This window comes from Artemia franciscana, chromosome 4, assembly GCF_032884065.1.
Source record: "Artemia franciscana chromosome 4, ASM3288406v1, whole genome shotgun sequence".
Lineage (NCBI taxonomy): Eukaryota > Metazoa > Arthropoda > Branchiopoda > Anostraca > Artemiidae > Artemia > Artemia franciscana.
Window position 1 is genome coordinate 12,715,940 of NC_088866.1, and position 21,036 is coordinate 12,736,975.

Consider the following 21,036-nt stretch of genomic DNA (forward strand, 5'->3'; position numbering starts at 1 on the left):
TTGAGGTTTGTCTCTGATTATTCCAAAGAAAAAAAAACCGTAGGCTTTTTCCTGTTTTTAATTATAAACTGGAATTATGTAAGCTTAATCGTATCATTTCTGTAAAGATAACCTAATCAAAGTAAATAGTAAACTATGACGTATATTTGATTTAGTTAGCCGCCTGATTCTTTGAAGTTTTCATAGTAAAGAACGAACTCTAAATCATATTTGCAGTAGTTGCTCCAACCTATTTAAAGCAAAAATAATTATAATAAAGAACGAATCTTGTCTCACAGTAACTGAAATATTTATTAATAGTAGTATAAAATAAAACTCAAGGTTTTTACAAAGACCTTTTACCATTATAAAAATCAGACTTTGCAGACTTTGGCAGACTTCTGGCAACAATGGCAGACTTTGTGATATCTGAGGTTGAAGAGGGTGAGAATGAAGAGGAGCTTGATGAACTTGAAAGAAGGAGATTAAAGAAACTGAAAGGTGTCAAAGAAAGTGATGATGAAAAAGAAGAAGACAATGATGAACGTCTTCGAAAAAAGCTTAAAGATTTAATAGACGATGCACAAATAGAAAAAAAGAGTGGGAATGAGAGGGGCAGTGAAGGTAGCTATAAAGGAAGGAAAAGAAGAAGGGAAGAAGATGAGCTTGACGATAACCTTGAGGAAGAAGATTTCGAGCTACTTGAGAAAAATCTCGGAGTCAAGCTCAAAAGGAAGAAACAATTTAGAAGAGTTCAGCGTCTTGAAGATGACAAATCAGAGGAAGAAGAAGGTGATGGAAGGGAAATAGTTGCTAATGAACTGTTTGAAGGCTCAGATCAGGAAAGAGAGAATGTGGAGTGCCATGAACGACTTCCACAGGCAGAAGAGAATCTTGAGGCAGAAGAGGAGTCAGATACTGATGACTTTATCGTTGACGATGAAGGAAAGCCTATTGATGGTAGACGGAAAAGGCCTATATTTACCGACCATGCTTTGCAAACTGCACAAGATACTTTTGGCGTCCACTTTGACTTTGACAAATTTATGGGTAACGAGGAGGCAGAGGAAGAGGAGTCAGACGTTGAATATGAAGAAGATGGTGGAAGGCAAAATACAAAGAAAATTGGAAGGAAGAAAACAACTCGTAAGTCTATATTCGAAGTATTTGAACCCTCTGAACTCGAGAGATGTCATTTCACTGATTTTGATTTCCAAGTGCGAGAGACAGACGTGCCTGAAAGAATGCAATTACGAATGACTCCTGTGACGTCAGCTAGTGAGAGTGAACTGGATAAAGAGGCTGAATGGATTTATCGAGAGGCCTTCTTGAAATCTCCTGTGTCGTCCCAGGACTGGTATGTTGAATATCGACGGCGGCTTGGGGTTGAATATGACGTACTTCCAAAGATCAAAAAGACTTTGGATCACATGAGAAATCAAAATCTTGAAGTACCTTTTATTGCTTTCTACCGCAAAGAGATTATGCATCCGGCTTTTGATATTAATGACCTCTGGAGGATTTATAAGTTTGACGAAAAATGGTGTCAGCTTCAAAATCGCAAAAATAACGTGATTAAACTTTTTAAGAAAATGCGAAAATACCAGGAGGAGAAAACTATGGCTGCTATGGATAAGCCTCTGGACGAGAGCATGCGAAAATTAAAGGATGAAGATATACAAAGACTTGAGGACGCATCATCCCCGGAAGAGATCAAGGATAACTACATTCATTTTATGCTTTATTACGGAGACGATGTGCCACTCATGCAAGAAGCTGACCGCCAGAAGCAACGTGAAGAATATAAAAGGCGGATAGAGTTGCGTGAAATTCGTCGTCAAGAGAGCATGGAAAATGGTGAAGAAGGAGATGAACTGATAGAAGAGGAGGTGGATGAGCCCCTTCTTCCTAATGAGGATGAGACGGTTCAACAAGCGCGAAAGAATGACCTCTATTCAGTCTACAGGCGTGCTGGTCTTGACGGCTTGGCCAAAAGATTTGGTCTGACAGCTGAGCAATTTGCTGAAAATCTGCGTGATGGTTATCAACGACATAAAGTGGATCAGTATCCTGGGGATCCCATTGAATGCGCCTCGGAGTTTGGTAATAGCAGATTTTCAGATCCTAAGGATGCTTTGCGAGCAGCTAAATATATGGTAGCCATGCAGTTGGCAAGGGAACCTTTGGTTCGCCACTGCGTTCGTAAAGTTTTCTATGAACGTGCAAGTATTAACGTTGCGCCTACCAAAGATGGAATCAAAGCGATTGATGAAAACCACCCCCTGTATGCATTGAAGTATGTAAAAGACAAACCAATTCGCACAATTACAGATGATCAATTTTTAAAACTGGTGTCAGGAGAGACGGACAAACTCATTAAAGTGGAATTCCAGCATAATATCAAGGGGACAACAAATCCCAGTTACTTAGAAGAAATAAAGCAATTGTATATTAGAGGTGAGTTTAGTCGACAGGTTGAAGAATGGAACAAAATCAGAGGCGAAGCAATTGAACAATGTATACAAAAGATGCTGTACCCAGCATTTACAATGGAGCTCCAAACCCTATTGGTTAAGGAGGCTCACGAGTTCATTTTTCGGGCTTGTTCTCATAAGCTTTCCAACATCTTGAAAATAGCTCCATATCACACTGGATTTCCAGATGAAGAGGAAAATGAATGGGACACAAAAGAGGGTATCCGAGTTCTCTCTATTGCTTATGTACCAGATTTTAATTCTGCTTCTTTTGGCATAATGCTTTCACCGGATGGTGAGGCTCAGGAGATGATTCGATTTGAGCACTTGTTAAAGAGACGAGATGCTTATCAAGAATCAGACAGACGTGGAAAGTTAAATGACTTATCTAGATTGAAAGATTTTATTTTCAATAAGAAACCTCACGTCATCTGTGTTGGTTCAGAGAGTAGGGAGGCTGAACGTGTGATAGAAGATATAAAAAACGTTGTCAAAGAGCTTGTGGATGACAAGCAGTTTCCAGCTATAAATGTTGAACTGGTTGATGATAGTATGGCTAAGGTTTATGCTGTGAGCAAGCAAGCAGAGATGGAGTTTCGTGAATTTCCAGAATTGTTAAGAGTAGCTGTTAGCCTTGGTAGGCGCCTGCAGGATCCTCTTTTGGAGTTTTCTCAGCTTTGCAATCCTGACAATGAAATACTTTGTTTGAAGTATCATCCGTTGCAAGATCAACTCTCTGATGAGGAACTTCTAGAAGTCTTGTACTATGAGTTCATTAATAGAAGTAATGAAGTTGGTGTTGACATAAATCGAGCAATAAACTTTCCACATACATCCTACATTGTTCAGTTTGTTTGTGGTTTGGGACCAAGAAAAGCTACAGCGTTGATGAAAATGTTGAAGCAGACAAATCAAAGACTTGAAAACAGAACACAGCTCGTCACTCACTGTCATATGGGACCAAAGGTGTTTGTGAATTGTGCAGGATTTATTAAAATCGACATGAATTCAGTTAGTGATAGTACTAAAACATGCATAGAAGTGTTGGATGGCACTAGAGTTCATCCCGAGACTTATGAATGGGCAAGGAAGATGGCAATGGATGCCCTTGAATACGAAGAAGAATATACTAACCCTGGGGATGCTATTGCTGACATTTTACAGGACCCAGAAAAGCTCAAAGAATTGGACTTGGATGCTTTTGCCAGTGAACTGGAGAGGCAAAGTTTTGGTAACAAATTGATAGCTCTTTATGATATCAGAGAGGAGTTGAATAATAGATATAAGGACCCAAGACAGCCGTATAGACCTCCTGACACAAAAGAGAAATTTCAGCTCCTGATTAAAGAATCTCCAGATATTCTACATAGAGGAAAATTAGTTCAAGTGATTTTGACAAATTTTACTCGGAGAAAACCCCAGCGCAAGCATTTGGACCATGCCAAACCAGTACGTAACGAAGAAACCGGCTTATGGCAATGTCCGTTCTGTTCCAAGAATGATTATCCAGATCTATCTGAGGTTTGGAGTCATTTTGATGCTGGTGATTGTCAAGGCACAGCTCAAGGTATTCAAGTTTGTATGGATAATGGCATATCAGGTTTTATTCCAGTGAAGTCATTATCTGACAGTGAAGGAACAAATCCAGAAGAACGAGTGAAGCCTGGCCAACTGATTTATTCGCGAATCATGAAAGTAGACGAGGAAAAATTCAAAATTATTTGTACCTCTAAAACATCAGATTTGGTGGATAAGGATCATTTTTGGAAACCTCAAAGAGATCCTTACTACGATACTGAAGCAGAAAACAAGGATCTGACAAAAGAAGAAGATTTCAGAAAAGCCAATTCTAGACAAATTTATACAAAGCGGGTTATTGTTCACCCAAACTTTCAAAATATAAGCTATAAAGAGGCCGAAGAAAAAATGGCCTTATTTGACCAGGGTGATGTTATTGTAAGGCCATCAAGCAAAGGATCTAACCATTTGACTGTAACGTGGAAAGTCACTGATGGTATTTATCAACATATTGATGTAAAAGAGGAGGGAAAAGAGAACGATTTCTCGATTGGTCAAGTGCTTCGCATTGGCGATGATGAATTTGAAGATTTGGACGAAATTATTGCTCGACATGTGAACCCACTAGCTGCCAATGCTAGAGATATTATAGACTATAAATATTACAAGGACTTTAACCTTACTCTACTGGAGAATACTCACATTAAGGAGCGAGATAAGACGGACGAATATCTTAGAGAAGAGAAAAAGAAAAATCCAGGAAAAATCAACTATCTTCTATGTCCCTCGAAGGAATTCCCTGGGAAATTTCTTTTGTCATACATGCCACGAGACAAGCTAGCTCACGAATATATAACGGTAACACCTGAAGGTTTCCGGCTCCGAGGTCAATTATTTGACACTTTCAACCAAACGTTGGTGTGGTTCAAAGAACATTTCAAGGATAGAATGCCAAGAATACAAGCCCGGACTCCCCAAGCTGGGGACCAGACTCCAGAAGTAAGATCAGTGAGTGGCTATGCTGGAACACAAACACCTGGTGCCTACTCTGCTTTTGGAGTAAATACCCCGTATACTCCGTCTGGTCAAACACCGTTCAGGACACCATATACTTCTCAAACTCCACGCTACACTGCCCCTGTCGCAGCTGGTTACAGTAATGGAGGGATGAATCCAAGGACACCGTCGTATCCATCTTCAAGTTGACAGATTCCGTCATCTTATCCACCAACAGTCCCAATGCAAATACCACCAACTGTGCCTGTGCAACCACGTATTACGATGGGTGGAGGTGGAGTGGAAGACCGGAGGTAAGCTGCTATAGAATGAGCTAAAAGTGGAGGTGCAACTACCCCAAGGAGAACCTAAACTCCAAGAGGCGCTGTCACGCCAAGATATGATGATGCTCGTAATGGCTCAAAAACTCCAGGAAGGCAAACTCTTGGAAGAACATGGTAGACAGACTCCTCGTCAGGGTGGTACTCCAATGGACCTAGGGACTCCACTCCACTGTATGATGAAAGAAAGGCATCATTTATATTGGTATCACTGTTTTATAATGTGACAGTTGCGTCAGTTTAGTTATTTGAACTAATTATTGGTTCTAAGCTTCCGTGCCGTTTTTAATTCTTTTTTAGTTATATCTTTAATAAATTTTGTATGATCCTCGCCACGCGATACTGAAACCGAAGAAGAAACATTCTAGTGTGTTATGCATCTTGTTCACGGATTCCTGTCCCTTATAAATCATTTAGAACTACTCTATCAAATGATTTTCAATTGTCAGTAAGTTCCGGATGCTTTTTGTACCGGGGTCATTACACCAAAACCTGTATTCAAAAAGGGTAGATAACACCGATTGCCAGTCGTACCACCCAATCACTGTTTCTCCTGTGTTGTACAAGCTAATGGAATCCCTGGTGATAAATATATTTAATCAGACTTGCTCCATGCCAGAATATCAGTTCGGTTTTAAAAAAGTTCGTAGCCGTGAGCACTTCCACTCAATCCATCCAAATGTTATTCTCGAAACCGCCTCGTCTGAGGATCCACTATTTCTTGCCGGCCATGATATCAGCAGGGCTTTTGACTCTAGAATCCACCCATAACTTTTACTATCAGCTCTGCTTCGTGGCATGGACAGTTCCGTAATAGCTACCCTTCGAAACATGTATCGGAGATTAAATGTTACGTCACTTTCTGGTAAAAACTCTGATTTAATTGACATGTCCATTCCCGTACATAAAGGTATTTTACACGGTTCTGTAACCTCACCACCGCTATTTAACAACAGTGTTATCGATGCCCAGAAGGAAGTTGAAATAAGCTTTGTTTTTCGTGGCTTTGACCTATCGCTTTTGAACTACGCTGATGATATTCTTGATTTGAATAGAACCCTGGCCTCAATAGAGAAGAATTTTTCAAATTTACTTGTGGTGTATAGCGATATTGGTATAGATTTCAATCCGGTAGGAATGTATTAAGTTCAATTCTAAGCGACCAGGTTCTGGTAGTAACACAGTCACTTTTGGTGATTCTTACATCGAACTTTCGTCACCCTTAACTTATCTGGGTTCATCCCTTGGTACTGACCTGAAAAGTACGTGTTCAGCGCAGCACTACTTGGGTATTTCAGCACGGAGGCTAAAACAGCTCATGGCCGACTAGTTCATTCTAAAACACGTTACAGCAAGAATGTTTTGGCTAGATTCTATAACGCTTACACAATCCCTCATGTCCTAACCCTAGCTCCTTTTTGGAAGCTATTTACCATGAATGATCTACGGACAATCCGTAAGCTATATTACAAGCATCCAAAGTATCTTCTAAGTCTTCTTCTCTGGGCTCGTAACCGCAAAGTTAAGTAACTATATGGTGTTACTGATCCATTTGTAGCTGGGGACCAACGACGTGCCAAACTTGTTTCGTCTCTTGACCGTAGCCACCCATATTATAATGCGCTTATTTAGTATTTTTTATCATAGTCTATTTTTTTTTCTTTTTTTCTATTCTCTTTTTGTCCTTTTTTCCAAATGGACACTTTTGTGTCATTTTATATGGGTCAATAAAATTATTAATTGATTGAACGGTAAGTTCAATATACAAAAAGAACGGTAAGTCTCCTATATAGGAGTTTCAAACAAGGCGGTTCGATGCGCCAAGCGCCCCCACCAACTAGGTGTTGGGGTGGTGCGAAGCGCCACCCCAACAGCTAGTAATGAATATAATAAAGCTATTTTCGCTACACCGCTTGCTTTTTTGGAGGTGTTTGCAACAGGTTGTAATACCCCTGCCACGCGTTGCTTTAGCGCTATGCGTCCCAGCAACATGTATGCAAGGTAATAATTTCTTACTGCGTAAAGCTTACGGATATACAACATATGCATACGCAGCGGATATGTGCTAATTTTTAACTGTGCAAGCAAATTCCTTTGTCCATGCATGGTGAATTTTCATTACGTTCACCGCAAGGTCCATGTATCATATTTTCTACCACAATGTCATGTAAACCCCTTTCGACATCTACATCAGGTATTTCAGTGGAAATCACATCGTCAATTTCATTAGAAGCAATTTTATTAAACAACGATATTAGTATATGTGCGTGAGGCAATCCTCGTTTTTGCCATTCCACTGAGTACAACCAACATCGCACTGGCCCAAACACTTCAAGTTTTACTATGCAATTTTGTCAGGGATTTCAATTTTTGCCGGAAGACCTGGGCCGTAATGTCATGTCTATGAACCAGCGATTGTCCAGGAAGTAAAAGTTGCTGTATCTCGTCCCAAGATGGATTACATGTAAGTGTAATAAATAAATCTGGACGACCATAGAGATGAACATACGTAATGGTATCTTGAGCATACTCATGCATATGACGTGGACTGCCAGCATATGACGAAGGTAAAATCGTTATCCTTCCAACGTTAGTGGTATTACCGTCATTTACCACTGCATCTCGCAAATGAATGTATTGTTCAGAGCAGAGCTTGGTCTGATTCAGACGGATGAATAGCAAACGTTCTGATTAAATCTTTGCATATATATCAACGATGTATTGGTGAAACTTTTGACGGCATTCTAAAATATAATTCTCTTCATCCTGACGAATCATTAGTCCATAGGCGTAATAGTTCAGTGCGCTGCATTTCTTATCCATTTCTTTGTTACTGACTGGATTTATCCATTTAATATTAAAGTGATAGCCGTCGGCTCCATCCCAAAAAATAATGGGATATTGTAGGACATCGTAGCATCGATGAGTTGCAGCAATTTTTGTCAACTGAGCGTTTCGCCTATGAAGAAAAATATCTCGAGGTAAGAACTGATCACCGAACACAACGATTGCTACTTCGTTGATAGTTAGAGCATTGTATCTACGCACATGTTCACCAGTAAGCGTTTTGTCAGGGTAAATAACAATTTTATGCGTATCAGTAGGCATCAGATCGATCGTTGTTTTGAACAGATGGACTACGTTGTTATTTTGTTGAAAAGATGTTGGAACTGGGAAACGATCGTCCTTTCAACGTCGGGAGAAATTTCGCAACGTGCATTCAATTCAGCATTGCTATCACTGACCAAGTACGATTGCAAAAATTTATGATGCTCACCTGAGAATGGTAAAAGGGAACCTGCTCTATGATGAATTTGTCCTTTTACTTTGAATGCAGGCATAAAATGACCTTGCTCTTTGATTTTGGCCCCAAACGACGTCATTTGGAAACATGAGTTATATTTACTGATGTTTGATAGAAACCGCTTCGATTTAGACGTATACCCAGTAAGAAAAGTCTTTAATGGCTCTGGCGGTGCAGCAGGTTGAGAAAGCTTAACTTTTCCTGAGGCGCAACACATTCCCATTGTTCCACCATTAAATTTCAAGGCAATAGGGACAAATTTCAGACAGTCCAGATTTGAATATCTTGACTCACGCTATAATCATCGGAAGGGCAGTACTTGAATGCCAGGCGATTATACACGCATTGATTTTGTAATACAGCGACACGCCTTCTTTTTTTACTATCTCTGTCAGCCGCAAGCCTGGTTTCGCGTTGCTCTGGTAGTTCCTCGACACGCCTTCTTTTTTACTTTCTTTTTTAACATCAAGTCTGGCTTCGCGTTACTCTCGTGGTTCTTCGCCTTCGTTTTATGGCACTTGGTATTAACCAAGTGACATATAGCAATTGCAAATTCTGTCGGTCCCGGTTTTGCTACTTTAGGCACTTCCAGGTAAGCTAGGACGATGGAATTTGGTAGGCGTATCAGGGACCGGATCAGATTAAATTAGAATTTTAAATGAAGTATTTTTAACTTACGAACGGTTGATCAGATCTTGATGAAATTTGATTTTTGGAAGGATATCGTGTCTCAGAGCTGTTATTTTAAATCCCGACCGGATCTGGTGATATTGGGGGGAGTTCGGAGGGGGAGCCTAAAATCTTGGAAAACACTTAGAGTGGAGGGATCGGGATGAAACTTGGTGGGAAAAACAAGCACAAGTCCTAGATACATAAATGACATAACCGGAACGGATCCGCTCTCTTTGGGGTAGTTTGGGGGTGGAGGTTAATTTAAAAAAATAAAAAAAATGAGGTATTTTTACTTAAAAACAGGTGATTGGATCTCAACGAAATTTGATATTTAGAAGGATATCGTGTCTCAAAGCTCTTACTTTAAATCTGCGACTGGATCTGGTGACATTTGGGGGGTTTGAGGGGGGTGGAACCTAAAATCATGCAAAACGCTTAGATTGGAGGGATCGGGATGAAACTTGGTGGGAAAAATAATACCCATTTACCTAAAAATAGTACCCATTTAGAGCTGGTTCAACTCTGGTTGAGCTTATAGAATCACGCCACTGACCCCGTTCCAAACCATATAACGAGCGACACCTGAATTTGAGCCACTGTCCTCAATGAAAAAGAATTTCAAGTCTAGCGTCCTAACTACTCGGCTAGGACGGCAATGAGTAGCTGTAACATAATTTGATTTTTTAAATTGAATAACTGGTTATTATATATAAACGTCAATCACTATAATTGGTATGTTATTATATTTATTAATTATTAGTATGATTAATTTAAAATATTATAAATTAAAACTGTAGAATTCATTTTTAATTCTTTGAAATGTTTACAGGTTAAGCGGCCAGGAGATCGTAATGTTGCATGCACTATTCTTCTGCTTCTCGATTATCAGCCTTTGCAGTTCCGTTTGGATCCACGTTTGGCTCGTTTACTATCTCTATCAGACGCAAGCCTGGTTTCGCGTTGCTCTGGTAGTTCCTCGACACGCCTTCTTTTTTTACTTTCTCTTTTAGCATCAAGTCTGGTTTCGCGTTGGTCTCGTGGTTCCTCGACACGCCTTTTGTTTTCACTTTCTGTTTCAACTGAAGTCTGGTTTCGCATTGCTCTCATGGTTCCTTGACATGCCCTCGTTGACGTGAATTGGACATTCCTCATCTAGCCCTTTCTCTTTGAGCTGCAAGCCTCGTTTTGTGTTGCTCCGGTGCTTTGTCCTGGTGTTCAATTTTTGGTAACATTATAGGATAATTTCTCTTTGACATTAATTGACACTTTGGCACTTTTTCTTTGAGAAGCAAGCATTCGAAACTTCAACAGTTTCTACTAAACTTCAAACTTTTTATTTTCTTTTTTAAAGTTTTCGAATTGCTTTAATCCATTGTCAAAATATATTCAAATATTTGTCCAATTACCAGTTCTTTTTACTCTTTAAGCAATTTAATAAAACTTAAAATGACCCTATTTTTTTGAATACTTTTTATTCAAAAAAAGTATTATTGAATAATTGATTAATATAGAATGGTAGAGAAAATGGAAGAGAACTGAGAACTGTTTCTTTTAGTTTTTTTGTTAAATGATTGCCATTGAGCTTAGTTTTTTTCCTTTTTCTGTTTTTAGTTTTCTTTTTTTAGTTTTTTTATTTTTATTTTTTTTTCTATTTTTTTTTATTTTTCTAGTTTTTTTTCTTCTTTGGTTTTCTTCTTTTTTGTTAGTTTTTCTTTTCATTTTTTCTTTTTCTTTAGTTTTTGTCTGTTTAGTTTTTGTATTTTTTAGTTTTTTTTAAGTTTATTTCTTTTCTAGTTTTTTCTTTTTTAGTTTTTTCTTTTTCTTTTGTTTTAATTTTTTTAGTTTTTTCATTTTTATTATTATTTTTTTTTAGTTTTTCTTTTTTTTAAATTTTTTAGTTAGTTTTTTGTTTTTAGTTTTTTTTTAGTTTTCCTTTTTCAGTTTTTTTTAGTTTTTTTTCTTTTTTCTTTTTCTAGTTTTTTAAGTTTTTTTCTTTTTTCTTTTGTTTTAATTTGTTAGTTTTTCTCTTTTTTTTAGTTTTTATGCTTTTTTTTGTTTTTTAGTTTTTTTAATTTTTTTTTAGTTTTCAGTTTAGTTTTTTGTTTTTTAGTATTTTTAGTTTTTCTTTTTTTCAGTTTTATCTCTTTTAGTTTTTTAGTTTATTTTCCTTTTTTAGTTTTTGTTTTAGTTCTTTTAATTTTTCTTTTTTTCAGTTTTTTCTTTTTTAATTTTTTTTCTTCTTTTTAGTTTTTTTTAGTTTTTTCTCTTCTTTTGTTTATTTTTTTTTATTTTTTCAGTTTTCAGTTTTTTTTCATTTTTATTTTTCACTTTTTCATTTTTTGTATATTTTGTATTTTTTTGTTTTTTTAGTTGTTCTCCCTTTTTTTAGTTTTTATACTTTTTTAGTTTTTTTAGTTTTTTTGTTTTTCTTTTTTAAGCTTATTTTCTTTATTTATTTTATTTTTTGTTTTGTTTAGTTTTTCTCCCTTTTTTTAGTTTTTTTTCTTTTTTAGGTTTTTTCTTTTTTATTTTGTAGTTTTTTGTTTTTTAGTTTTTTATTTTTTCTTTTTTTTCAGTTTTTCTTTTATTTTTTTTACTTTTTTTCCTTTTTTTTAGTTTTTTTCTTTTTTCTTTTGTTTTGATTTTTTAATTTTTTCAGTTTTCACTTTTTTTCACTTTTTATTTCTTTTTTAGTTTTTTTTATTTTTTATTTTTTTATTTTTCCCTTTTTTAGTTTTAAAATTTTTATTTTTTTTTTGTTTTTTAGTTTTTTCTTTTTTTAAATTTTTTTTAGTTTTTAGTTTATTTTTGTTTTTAGCTTTTTATGAGTTTTCTTTTTTTCAGTTTTTTCTTTTTTGTTTTTTTTGTTTTATTTTCTTTTTCTTTTTTCTTTTGTTTTAATTTTTTTGTTTTTCGGTTTTTCGGTTTTTTATTTTTTCATTTTTTTAGTTTCTTTTCTTCACTTTTTTTTCTTTTTTTACTTTTTAATATTTTTTTTAAGTTTTTCTCTTGTTTTTAGTTTTTATACTTTTTTAGTTTTTCTTTTTCTTATTTTTTGTTTTTTAGCTTTTTGTTTATTTTTTAGGTTTTTTTTTCTGTTTTTCTTTTCAGATTTTTTTTTGTTTTTTTCCTTTTCCTTTGTTTTATTTTTTTAGTTTTTTCAGTTTTTTGTTTTTTTTTGTTTTTTTTTATTTTTTTATTTTTTTTAGTTTGTCTTTTTTTCAATTTTTCTTTTGTTAGTTTTTTTATGTATTAGTTTTTTTTAGTTTTTCTCTTTTTTTTAGTTTTTATACTTCTTTAGTTTTTTGTTTTTTATTTTTAAATTTTTTTAGTTCCTAGTTTTTTTTGTTTTTTAGTTTTTCTTTATTTTCAGTTTTTTCTTTTATAGCTTCTTGGTTTTGCTTACGTCATGTATAGCCAGTGTGGTCCCTGGGTGTATGTGTTTACAAATTGTATCTCGAACAAATTGAAAGATGTCACAAAAGGGAAATTTTTAGTCAATGCCTCAACTTCGTGTGCTGCAAGCACTCGTTTACGATTTGGGATGTGTTTTGAGTTGGATTCACGTTAAAGGGAGAATGTATAAGGGATTGTGCTCCATGATGAAGGGTGAAAACAATAAGGACAGAGAAATCTTTCCATGGTATAGCACAAATTTCATAATAAAAAAAAAAAAACACGCGTGAAATTTGATCAATGGAATTATTCACTTTGCACTTTTGTCCAATGGCCCGAACCATCAAACTTGACAAAACCAAACATGCAGCAGGAATAGCAAAGTGCAAAAAACTTCTTCAAAACCTTGAAATAATCGATCTGTTTATTAATCTGGCAAGTCAACTTAAAAAAATTTGTTCAACCAGATTAAATACATCCAAGCATATGCATGTATTTTATGGATATTCTTTCTTTTTTTCATTAAATGTAGCTTTAAATAACATAATGCCAATTACGCAACAACCTAGATCATCAAGATTAAAAGAAGCGTCGACCCAGAGAACCAATAAAATTACAAAAAACGCTAAGAGAGTAGTTATAAGAAGTCAACCTGAGGGCGTTCCCTTTACTTTGGATCCTAAAAATAGGAAAATAATATATAAAGCGAACCGGTTTTCAGGTGATGAAAATCATGAGGAACCATTAAATAGGGAATTTGCTCGTAGTGGGGGCATAGGTATTGAACTCTTGACGGGCGGTTCGGCAGATTATATGAACGAAGAACGCCTGGATTTTTCTGTAATAAACCGAACAGTCACGAGTTAAATGTTTCAGGGTCACGAGTAAAATGTTTCTCAATTTGCGAAGAAAAACCAACAATTTTGCCATCTTATTGAACTTCTGAAAGCTCTGTCAGCTTTGTTTTCCTTAATTTCTTCTTAGACTGAAAATTTATCATCCTCCTTCGTCTGTATTTTCTTTCATCTGTTTATATTTTTAATGTACAAATTTTAATGAATTTACTGTACAATTTCTTGCCTAGGGAAGAGTTTTTCTTCTCGTCCTTAAATTTTTTTTACTGATTTATCATCTTTCTTGTTTTCTTTTTCATTTCTTGCTCGCTTTCTCTTTATCTGCATCATTTTTTCTATCTATGAAGCTTCATCGGCTTTGTTTTCCTCAATTTCTCTTTAGACCAAAATTTTATAATCTTTTTCATCTGTATTTTTCCTTCATCTATATCATTTTTTTCCAGTTCTTTCTTAACATCTGCCTGCTTTTTCCTTTATCTAAATCAATTTTTTCGGCTCCCTTTTTTATCTTCTTGCCTTTCTCCTCATCTGAATCCATTTTGTCTAGGTTGAAAGCTTTGTCAGCTCTGTTTTTGTTCATAAATTTAATTTCTGGCTTGACTGACACTACTTGACTTTCATGATTGATTGTCCATGGTTTCTTTTCTACCCTCATCTGCGTAATCCACCTTGTGCTGCATTGTTCGTATTGCAGCAGTAGCTAGCAACCTAATGATGGACTACCAAGCTCAATAATAAAAGCTAAAATACCCCGTAACTCCTAAACAAAGTGTCAGATTAAAATAATAAGTACATAATTAGAATTGCCTTCTATTGGCTTGAAAAAAAGTGGCTGAAACCGCAATATTTGACATCGATGGTGTCTTTTTGTCTTTCTTTTTTTTTTCTTCTCCGCAGCTAGTGGGGAACTGGAGGCTCATAGACACATGTTTAATGGCTAATTTTAAATAAAAATCGGTGTATTTAATAATCTTTTGTAAATTATCAATTACTAGCTGTTGGGGTGGCGCTTCGCACCACCCCAACACCTAGTTGGGGGGGGGGGGGGGGCGGGAAGCACAAAAATCTAATAACTAAAAAAAACTGAAAAAAATAAAAAAAGGCAAAACTACAAAAAAAATAAAAACTAATAAAAAAACTAAAAAAGCTAAAAAACTAAAAAAACTAAAAAAAAACTAAAAAAAGGTAAAAAACTAAAAAAAACTAAAAACTAAAAAAGAAAAAAACTAAAAAAAAGGAAAAAACTGAAAAATAAAAGAGAAAAAGAAAACTAAAAAAATATGAATAAATATATATAAAAATAAGTTGTTTGTGGGTTATGTCTGTCTGTCTGTCTGTCGAGTGACGTCGTGTTTGTCCGCATATGACGTCTGAATTATTTCACACTAATACAAAAGAAGAAAAAAAACTAAAAAAGGTAAAAACTACAAAAAAAACTAAAAAGAAAAAAAACTAAAAAAGCTAAAAAACTAAAAAAAAAAACTAAAAAAAGGTAAAAAACTAAAAACTAAAAAAAAACTGAAAAAACTAAAAAAGGCAAAAACTAAAAAAAAACTAAAAACTAATAAAAAAAACTAAAAAAGCTAAAAAACTAAAAAAACTAAAAAGGTAAAAAACAAAAAAAAACTAAAAACTAAAAAAGAAAAAACTAAAAAAAAGGAAAAAACTGAAAAATAAGAGAAAAAGAAAACTAAAAAAATATTAATAAATATAAAAAATATAAATATAAATATAATATAAATTAGCAATCAACAAAGCACCGAGACACAAATGACGACCGGGACACTGGGAGTATAAATGACGACCAGGACATAAGTAAAAAAAAAACAAAAAAAACTAAAAAAACTGTCTGTCTGCCGAGTGACGCCGTGTTTGTCCGCATATGACGTCTGAATTATTTCACACTAATACAAAAGAAGAAAAAAAACTAAAAAAGGTAAAAACTACAAAAAAAACTAAAAAGAAAAAAAACTAAAAAAGCTAAAAAACTAAAAAAAAATAAAAAAAGGTAAAAAACTAAAAAAAACTGAAAAAACTAAAAAAAGGCAAAAACTAAAAAAACAAACTAAAAACTAATAAAAAAACTAAAAAAGCTAAAAAACTAAAAAAACTAAAAAAACTAAAAAAAGGTAAAAAACAAAAAAAAACTAAAAACTAAAAAAGAAAAAACTAAAAAAAAGGAAAAAAACTTAAAAATAAGAGAAAAAGAAAACTAAAAAAATATTAATAAATATAAAAAATATAAATATAAATATAATATAAATTAGCAATCAACAAAGCACCGAGACACAAATGACGACCGGGACACAGGGAGTATAAATAACGACCAGGACATAAGTAAAAAAAAAAAACTAAAAAAACTAAAAAAATGGTAAAAACTACAAAAAAACTAAAAACTAATAAAAAAACTAAAAAATCTAAAAATCTAAATAAACTAAAAAAGAAAAAAAAGAAAAAAGGAAAAAAATAAAGGAGAAAAACAAAACTAAAAAACGAATGTATATACAGACCGGGACACCGGGATACAAATGACGACCGGGACACAGGGAATATAAATGACGACCGGGACACAGGGACACAACTACAATGGGGACGCCGGGGTGCACAGGGGGATATATAAATGACGATGGCGACTCAGGGAATGGTCGATTAGCAATCACCATCAACAAAGCTCAAGGGCAATCATTAGAATCATGAGGTATAGATCTGAATACGGATTGTTTTCCCATGGACCATTATATGTTGCATGTTCAAGAGTCGGTAAACCTGAAAATCTATTTATATGCACAGACAATGGGACAGCAAAGAATGTTGTATATTCGCAAGTTTTACGTAGTTAAAAACATATATATATATATATATATATATATATATATATATATATATATATATATATATATATATATATATATATATATATATATATATATATATATATATATATATATATATATATATATATATATATATATATATATATATATATATATATATATATATATATATACATATATATATATATATATATATATATATATATATATATATATATATCTATATTCACAGGTGGGACATAGGGACACAACTACAATGGGGCGTAACTAATATGGCGCGTAACGACTTACGCGCGCGGGGGGGCTTGGGGGGGCGCGAAACGCCCCCACCAACTAGGTGTTGGGGTGGCGCGAAGCGCCACCCCAACAGCTAGTATATATATATATATATATATATATATATATATATATATATATATATATATATATATATATATATATATATATATATATATATATATATATATATATATATCTTCTATATATATAAAAATAAGTTGTCTGTGGATGGATGGATGTGTCAGGTGACGTCACCTGAAAAAACTGGATCAGGTGACGTCAAAACTGAAAAAACTAAAAAAAGGCAAAAACTACAAAAAAAACTAAAAACTAATAAAAAAAATAAAAAAGCTAAAAAACTAAAAAAACTATAAAGGTAAAAACCAATAAAAAACTAAAAAAAAAAACTGAAAAAACTAAAAAAAGGCAAAAACTACAAAAAAAAACTAAAAACTAATAAAAAAAGTAAAAAAGCTAAAAAACTAAAAAAACTAAAAAAACTAAAAAAAGGTAAAAAACTAAAAAAAATAAAAAATAAAAAAAAAACTAAAAAAAAGGAAAAAACTGAAAAATAAGCTAAAATAAAGGTAAAAACCAATAAAAAACTAAAAAAAAAAAGGAAAAAACTAATAAATGACGACACTCAAAGAGAAAGCGACCAGGACAAAAGGAATGTTCGATTAGCAATCAACAAAGCACCGGGACACAGGGAGTATAAATGACGACCAGGACATAAGTAAAAAAAAAAAAACTATCTATATATATAAAAATAAGTTGTCTGTGGATCTGTGGATCGTGGATCAGGTGACGTCACCTGAAAAAACTGGATCAGGTGACGTCAAAACTGAAAAAACTAAAAAAAGGCAAAAACTACAAAAAAAACTAAAAACTAATAAAAAAAATAAAAAAGCTAAAAAACTAAAAAAACTAAAAAAAGGCAAAAACTACAAAAAAAAACTAAAAACTAATAAAAAAGCTAAAAAACTAAAAAAACTAAAAAAAAGGCAAAAACTACAAAAAAACTAAAAACTAATAAAAAAAATAAAAAAGCTAAAAAACTAAAAAAACTAAAAAAACTAAAAAAAGGTAAAAAAACTAAAAAAAACTAAAAACTAAAAAAAACTAAAAAAGGTAAAAACTAAAAGAACTAAAAAAGAAAAAAATAAATGACGACACTCAAAGAGAAAGCGACCAGGACAAAAGGAATGTTCGATTAGCAATCAACAAAGCACCGGGACACAGGGAGTATAAATGACGACCAGGACACAAGTAAAAAAAAAAATTAACAAAACTAAAAAGAAGGTAAAAACTACAAAAAAACTAAAAAGAAAAAAAAACTAAAAACTAATAAAAAAACTAAAAAATCTAAAAATCTAAATAAACTAAAAAAGAAAAAAAAAGGAAAAAAATAAAGGAGAAAAACAAAACTAAAAAACGAATGTATATACAGACCGGTACACCGGGATACAAATGACGACCGGGACACAGGGAATATAAATGACGACCGGGACACAGGGACACAACTACAACGGGGACACCGGGGGAAACAGGGGGATATAAATGACGACCGGGACAAAAAAACTAAAAAGAAAAAAAAACTAAAAACTAATAAAAAATCTAAAAAATCTAAAAATCTAAATAAGCTAAAAAAGAAAAAAAAAGGAAAAAAATAAAGGAGAAAAAATAAACTAAAAAACGAATGTATATACAGACCGGGACACCGGGATACAAATGACGACCGGGACCCGGGACACAGGGAATATAAATGACGACCGGGACACAGGGACACAACTACAACGGGGACACCGGGGGAAACAGGGGGATGCAAATGACGACCGGGACACCGGGACAGGGAATGGTCGATTAGCAATCACCATCAACAAAGCTCAAGGGCAATCATTAGAATCATGAGGTATAGATCTGAATACAGATTGTTTTCCCATGGACCATTATATGTTGCATGTTCAAGAGTCGGTAAACCTGACAATCTATTTATATGCAAAGACAATGGGACAGCAAAGAATGTTGTATATTCGCAAGTTTTACGTAGTTAAAACCATATATATATATCTATCTATATTCACAGGTGGGACATAGGGACACAACTACAATGGCGCGTAACTATTATGGCGCGTAACGACTTACGCGCGCGGGGGGGCTTGGGGGGGCGCGAAGCGCCCCCACCAACTAGGTGTTGGGGTGGCGCGAAGCGCCACCCCAACAGCTAGTATATGTATATATATATATATATGTATATATATATATATATATATATATATATATATATATATATATATATATATATATATATATATATATATATATATGTGTGTGTGTGTGTGTGTGTTTTTAACTACGTAAAACTTGCGAATATACAAAATTCTTCGCTGTCCCATTGTCTGTACATATAAATAGATTGTCAGGTTTACCGACTCTTGAACATGCAACATATAATTGCCCATGGGAAAAACAATCCGTATTCAGATCTATACCTCATTATTCTAATGATTGCCCTTGAGCTTTGTTGATGGTGATTGCTAATCAAACATTCACTGTGCCCCCATCGTCATTTATATATCATTAGTTTTTTATTAGTTTTTGGTGTTTATTTTTTTTAATTTTTTTTGTAGTTTTTACCTTTTTTTTAGTTTTTTTCTTTTTTTTCTTTTTTAGTTTTTAGTTTTTTACCTTTTTTAGTTTTTTTAGTTTTTTAGCTTTCTTTTGAATTGGTATATGATGAAATAATTCAGACGTCATATTATGATGAAATAATTCAGACGTCATATGCAAACAGACAGACAAACAACTTATTTTTATATATATAGATTTTATTTTTTTTTTGTTTTCTTTTTCTCCTTTATTTTTCAGTTTTTTCCTTTTTTTAGTTTTTTTTTCTTTTTCAGTTTTTTGTTTTTTGTTTTTTTTAGTTTTTATATTAGTTTTTAGTTTTGTTTTTCTTTTTAGTTTTTTTGTAGTTTTTACCTTTTTTTTAGTTTTTTTAGTTTTTTTTCTTTTTTAGTTTTTAGTTTCTTACCTTTTTTTAGTTTTTTAGCTTTTTTAGTTTTTTTAGTAGTTTCTTTTTAGTTTTTTTGTAGTTTTTATCTTTTTTAGTTTTTCTTCTTCTTTTGTATTCAAGGTTCGAACCTGGAACCTCTCGGACCTAAAACCTGAAACATAACGCTCTACCAACTCAGCTACTTCGGCTTGTATACAATCGTTTTTGAATTGGTATATGATGAAATAATTCAGACGTCATATGCGGACAGACAGACAAACAACTTATTTTTATATACTAGCTGTTGGTGGGGCGCCCCCCACCAACACCTAGTTGGTGGGGGCGCTTTGCGACCCCCTCCCCCCAAGCCCCCCCGCGCGTGTAAGTCGTTACGCGCCATATTAGTTACGCGCCATTGTAGTTGTGTCCCTGTGTACCACCTATGAATATAGTTAGATTTATATATGTGTTTTGAACTACGTAAAACTTGCGAATATACAACATTCTTGGCTTTCCCATTGTCTGTGCATATACTAAGCCTTATGTACTTATAATGACGTCATATGCAAACGCTCTTTTTACAAACAAACAAACATGCATACACACAACTCGTTTTTATATAGATAGATAGATAGATAGATACAATACACATTAACTGCGTAAAACTTGCAAATATACAACATTCTTCGCTGTCCAGTTGTCGCTGTATATAAATAGATTGTCAGGTTTACCGACCCTCGAACATGCAACGTACAATTGTCCATGGGAAAAACAATCAGTATTAAGATCTATACCACATTTTTCTAATGATTGACCTTGAGCTTTGTTGATGGTGATTGCAAATGCTAATTGAATTGGGAATTGCAATCTTTTAAATTGAAAAGGCAGATCCGTTTGAATCATGGGAATGCGAGGAATTCCATTCTTTTTTTTACGGCAAGTCGCGTGCCATTGCAAAGCCTTGGTGGGTCGATATTTCTTAATAGTATTATTGGTACGCCTATTTTTAGTTGTAGCACGTGTGGTGGAAACCCTGAAAGATCCACGGAATTTAAAAATTCAGATGGATAATTAACCGCCTCATTTGGTTCCAAAACTGTGTCGACTGACTTGTGAAGGACTGCCTGGTCTCGAATCTTGGTCAAAACAATATTGTTGATTTCGTGGACGTCTATATTTTTGGGTGCAAGAATCGCTCTTTCACTTAGCCATTTATTATTTTTATAATTGTTTAGAATATTCGTTAATACTTTTTCAATCAATTCATTTTTGGACGTCACTAAATTACAGAATTCAGCAGGTAGTTGTATACGTCCTGAAATTGAGTCTACTGGGAGCTTTCCGCTTCCAATTGCCAGCAATTGATGTGAAAATGTTTGACCAGAGTCATCGTT

General features: G+C 33.7%; 2 protein-coding genes across 2 annotated transcripts; both read left to right on the top strand.

Annotated features, from left to right (window-relative positions):
• Positions 1-389: 389 nt before the first annotated feature.
• LOC136025701 (transcription elongation factor SPT6-like) lies at positions 390-1,900 on the top strand. Its single transcript, XM_065701681.1, has 2 exons — positions 390-1,836; positions 1,896-1,900. The coding sequence occupies exons 1-2, from the start codon at positions 390-392 to the stop codon at positions 1,898-1,900; spliced, it is 1,452 nt and encodes a 483-aa protein (XP_065557753.1).
• Positions 1,901-1,934: 34 nt separating this feature from the next.
• On the top strand, positions 1,935-5,177 carry LOC136025702 (transcription elongation factor SPT6-like). The gene is made up of 2 exons (XM_065701682.1): positions 1,935-3,520; positions 3,740-5,177. Exons 1-2 carry the CDS (start codon positions 2,133-2,135, stop codon positions 5,175-5,177), a joined length of 2,826 nt encoding a protein of 941 aa, XP_065557754.1. The 5' UTR covers positions 1,935-2,132.
• Positions 5,178-21,036: the final 15,859 nt, after the last annotated feature.

Bases quoted from the DNA above. Each gene is read 5' to 3' on its own strand.
- LOC136025702 (XM_065701682.1), top strand. From the start codon at position 2,133: ATGGTAGCCATGCAGTTGGCAAGGGAACCTTTGGTTCGCCACTGCGTT. The intron at 3,521-3,739 runs CGAGACTTATGA...TAATAGATATAA, and splicing joins GATGGCACTAGAGTTCATCC to GGACCCAAGACAGCCGTATA.
- LOC136025701 (XM_065701681.1), top strand. From the start codon at position 390: ATGGCAGACTTTGTGATATCTGAGGTTGAAGAGGGTGAGAATGAAGAG.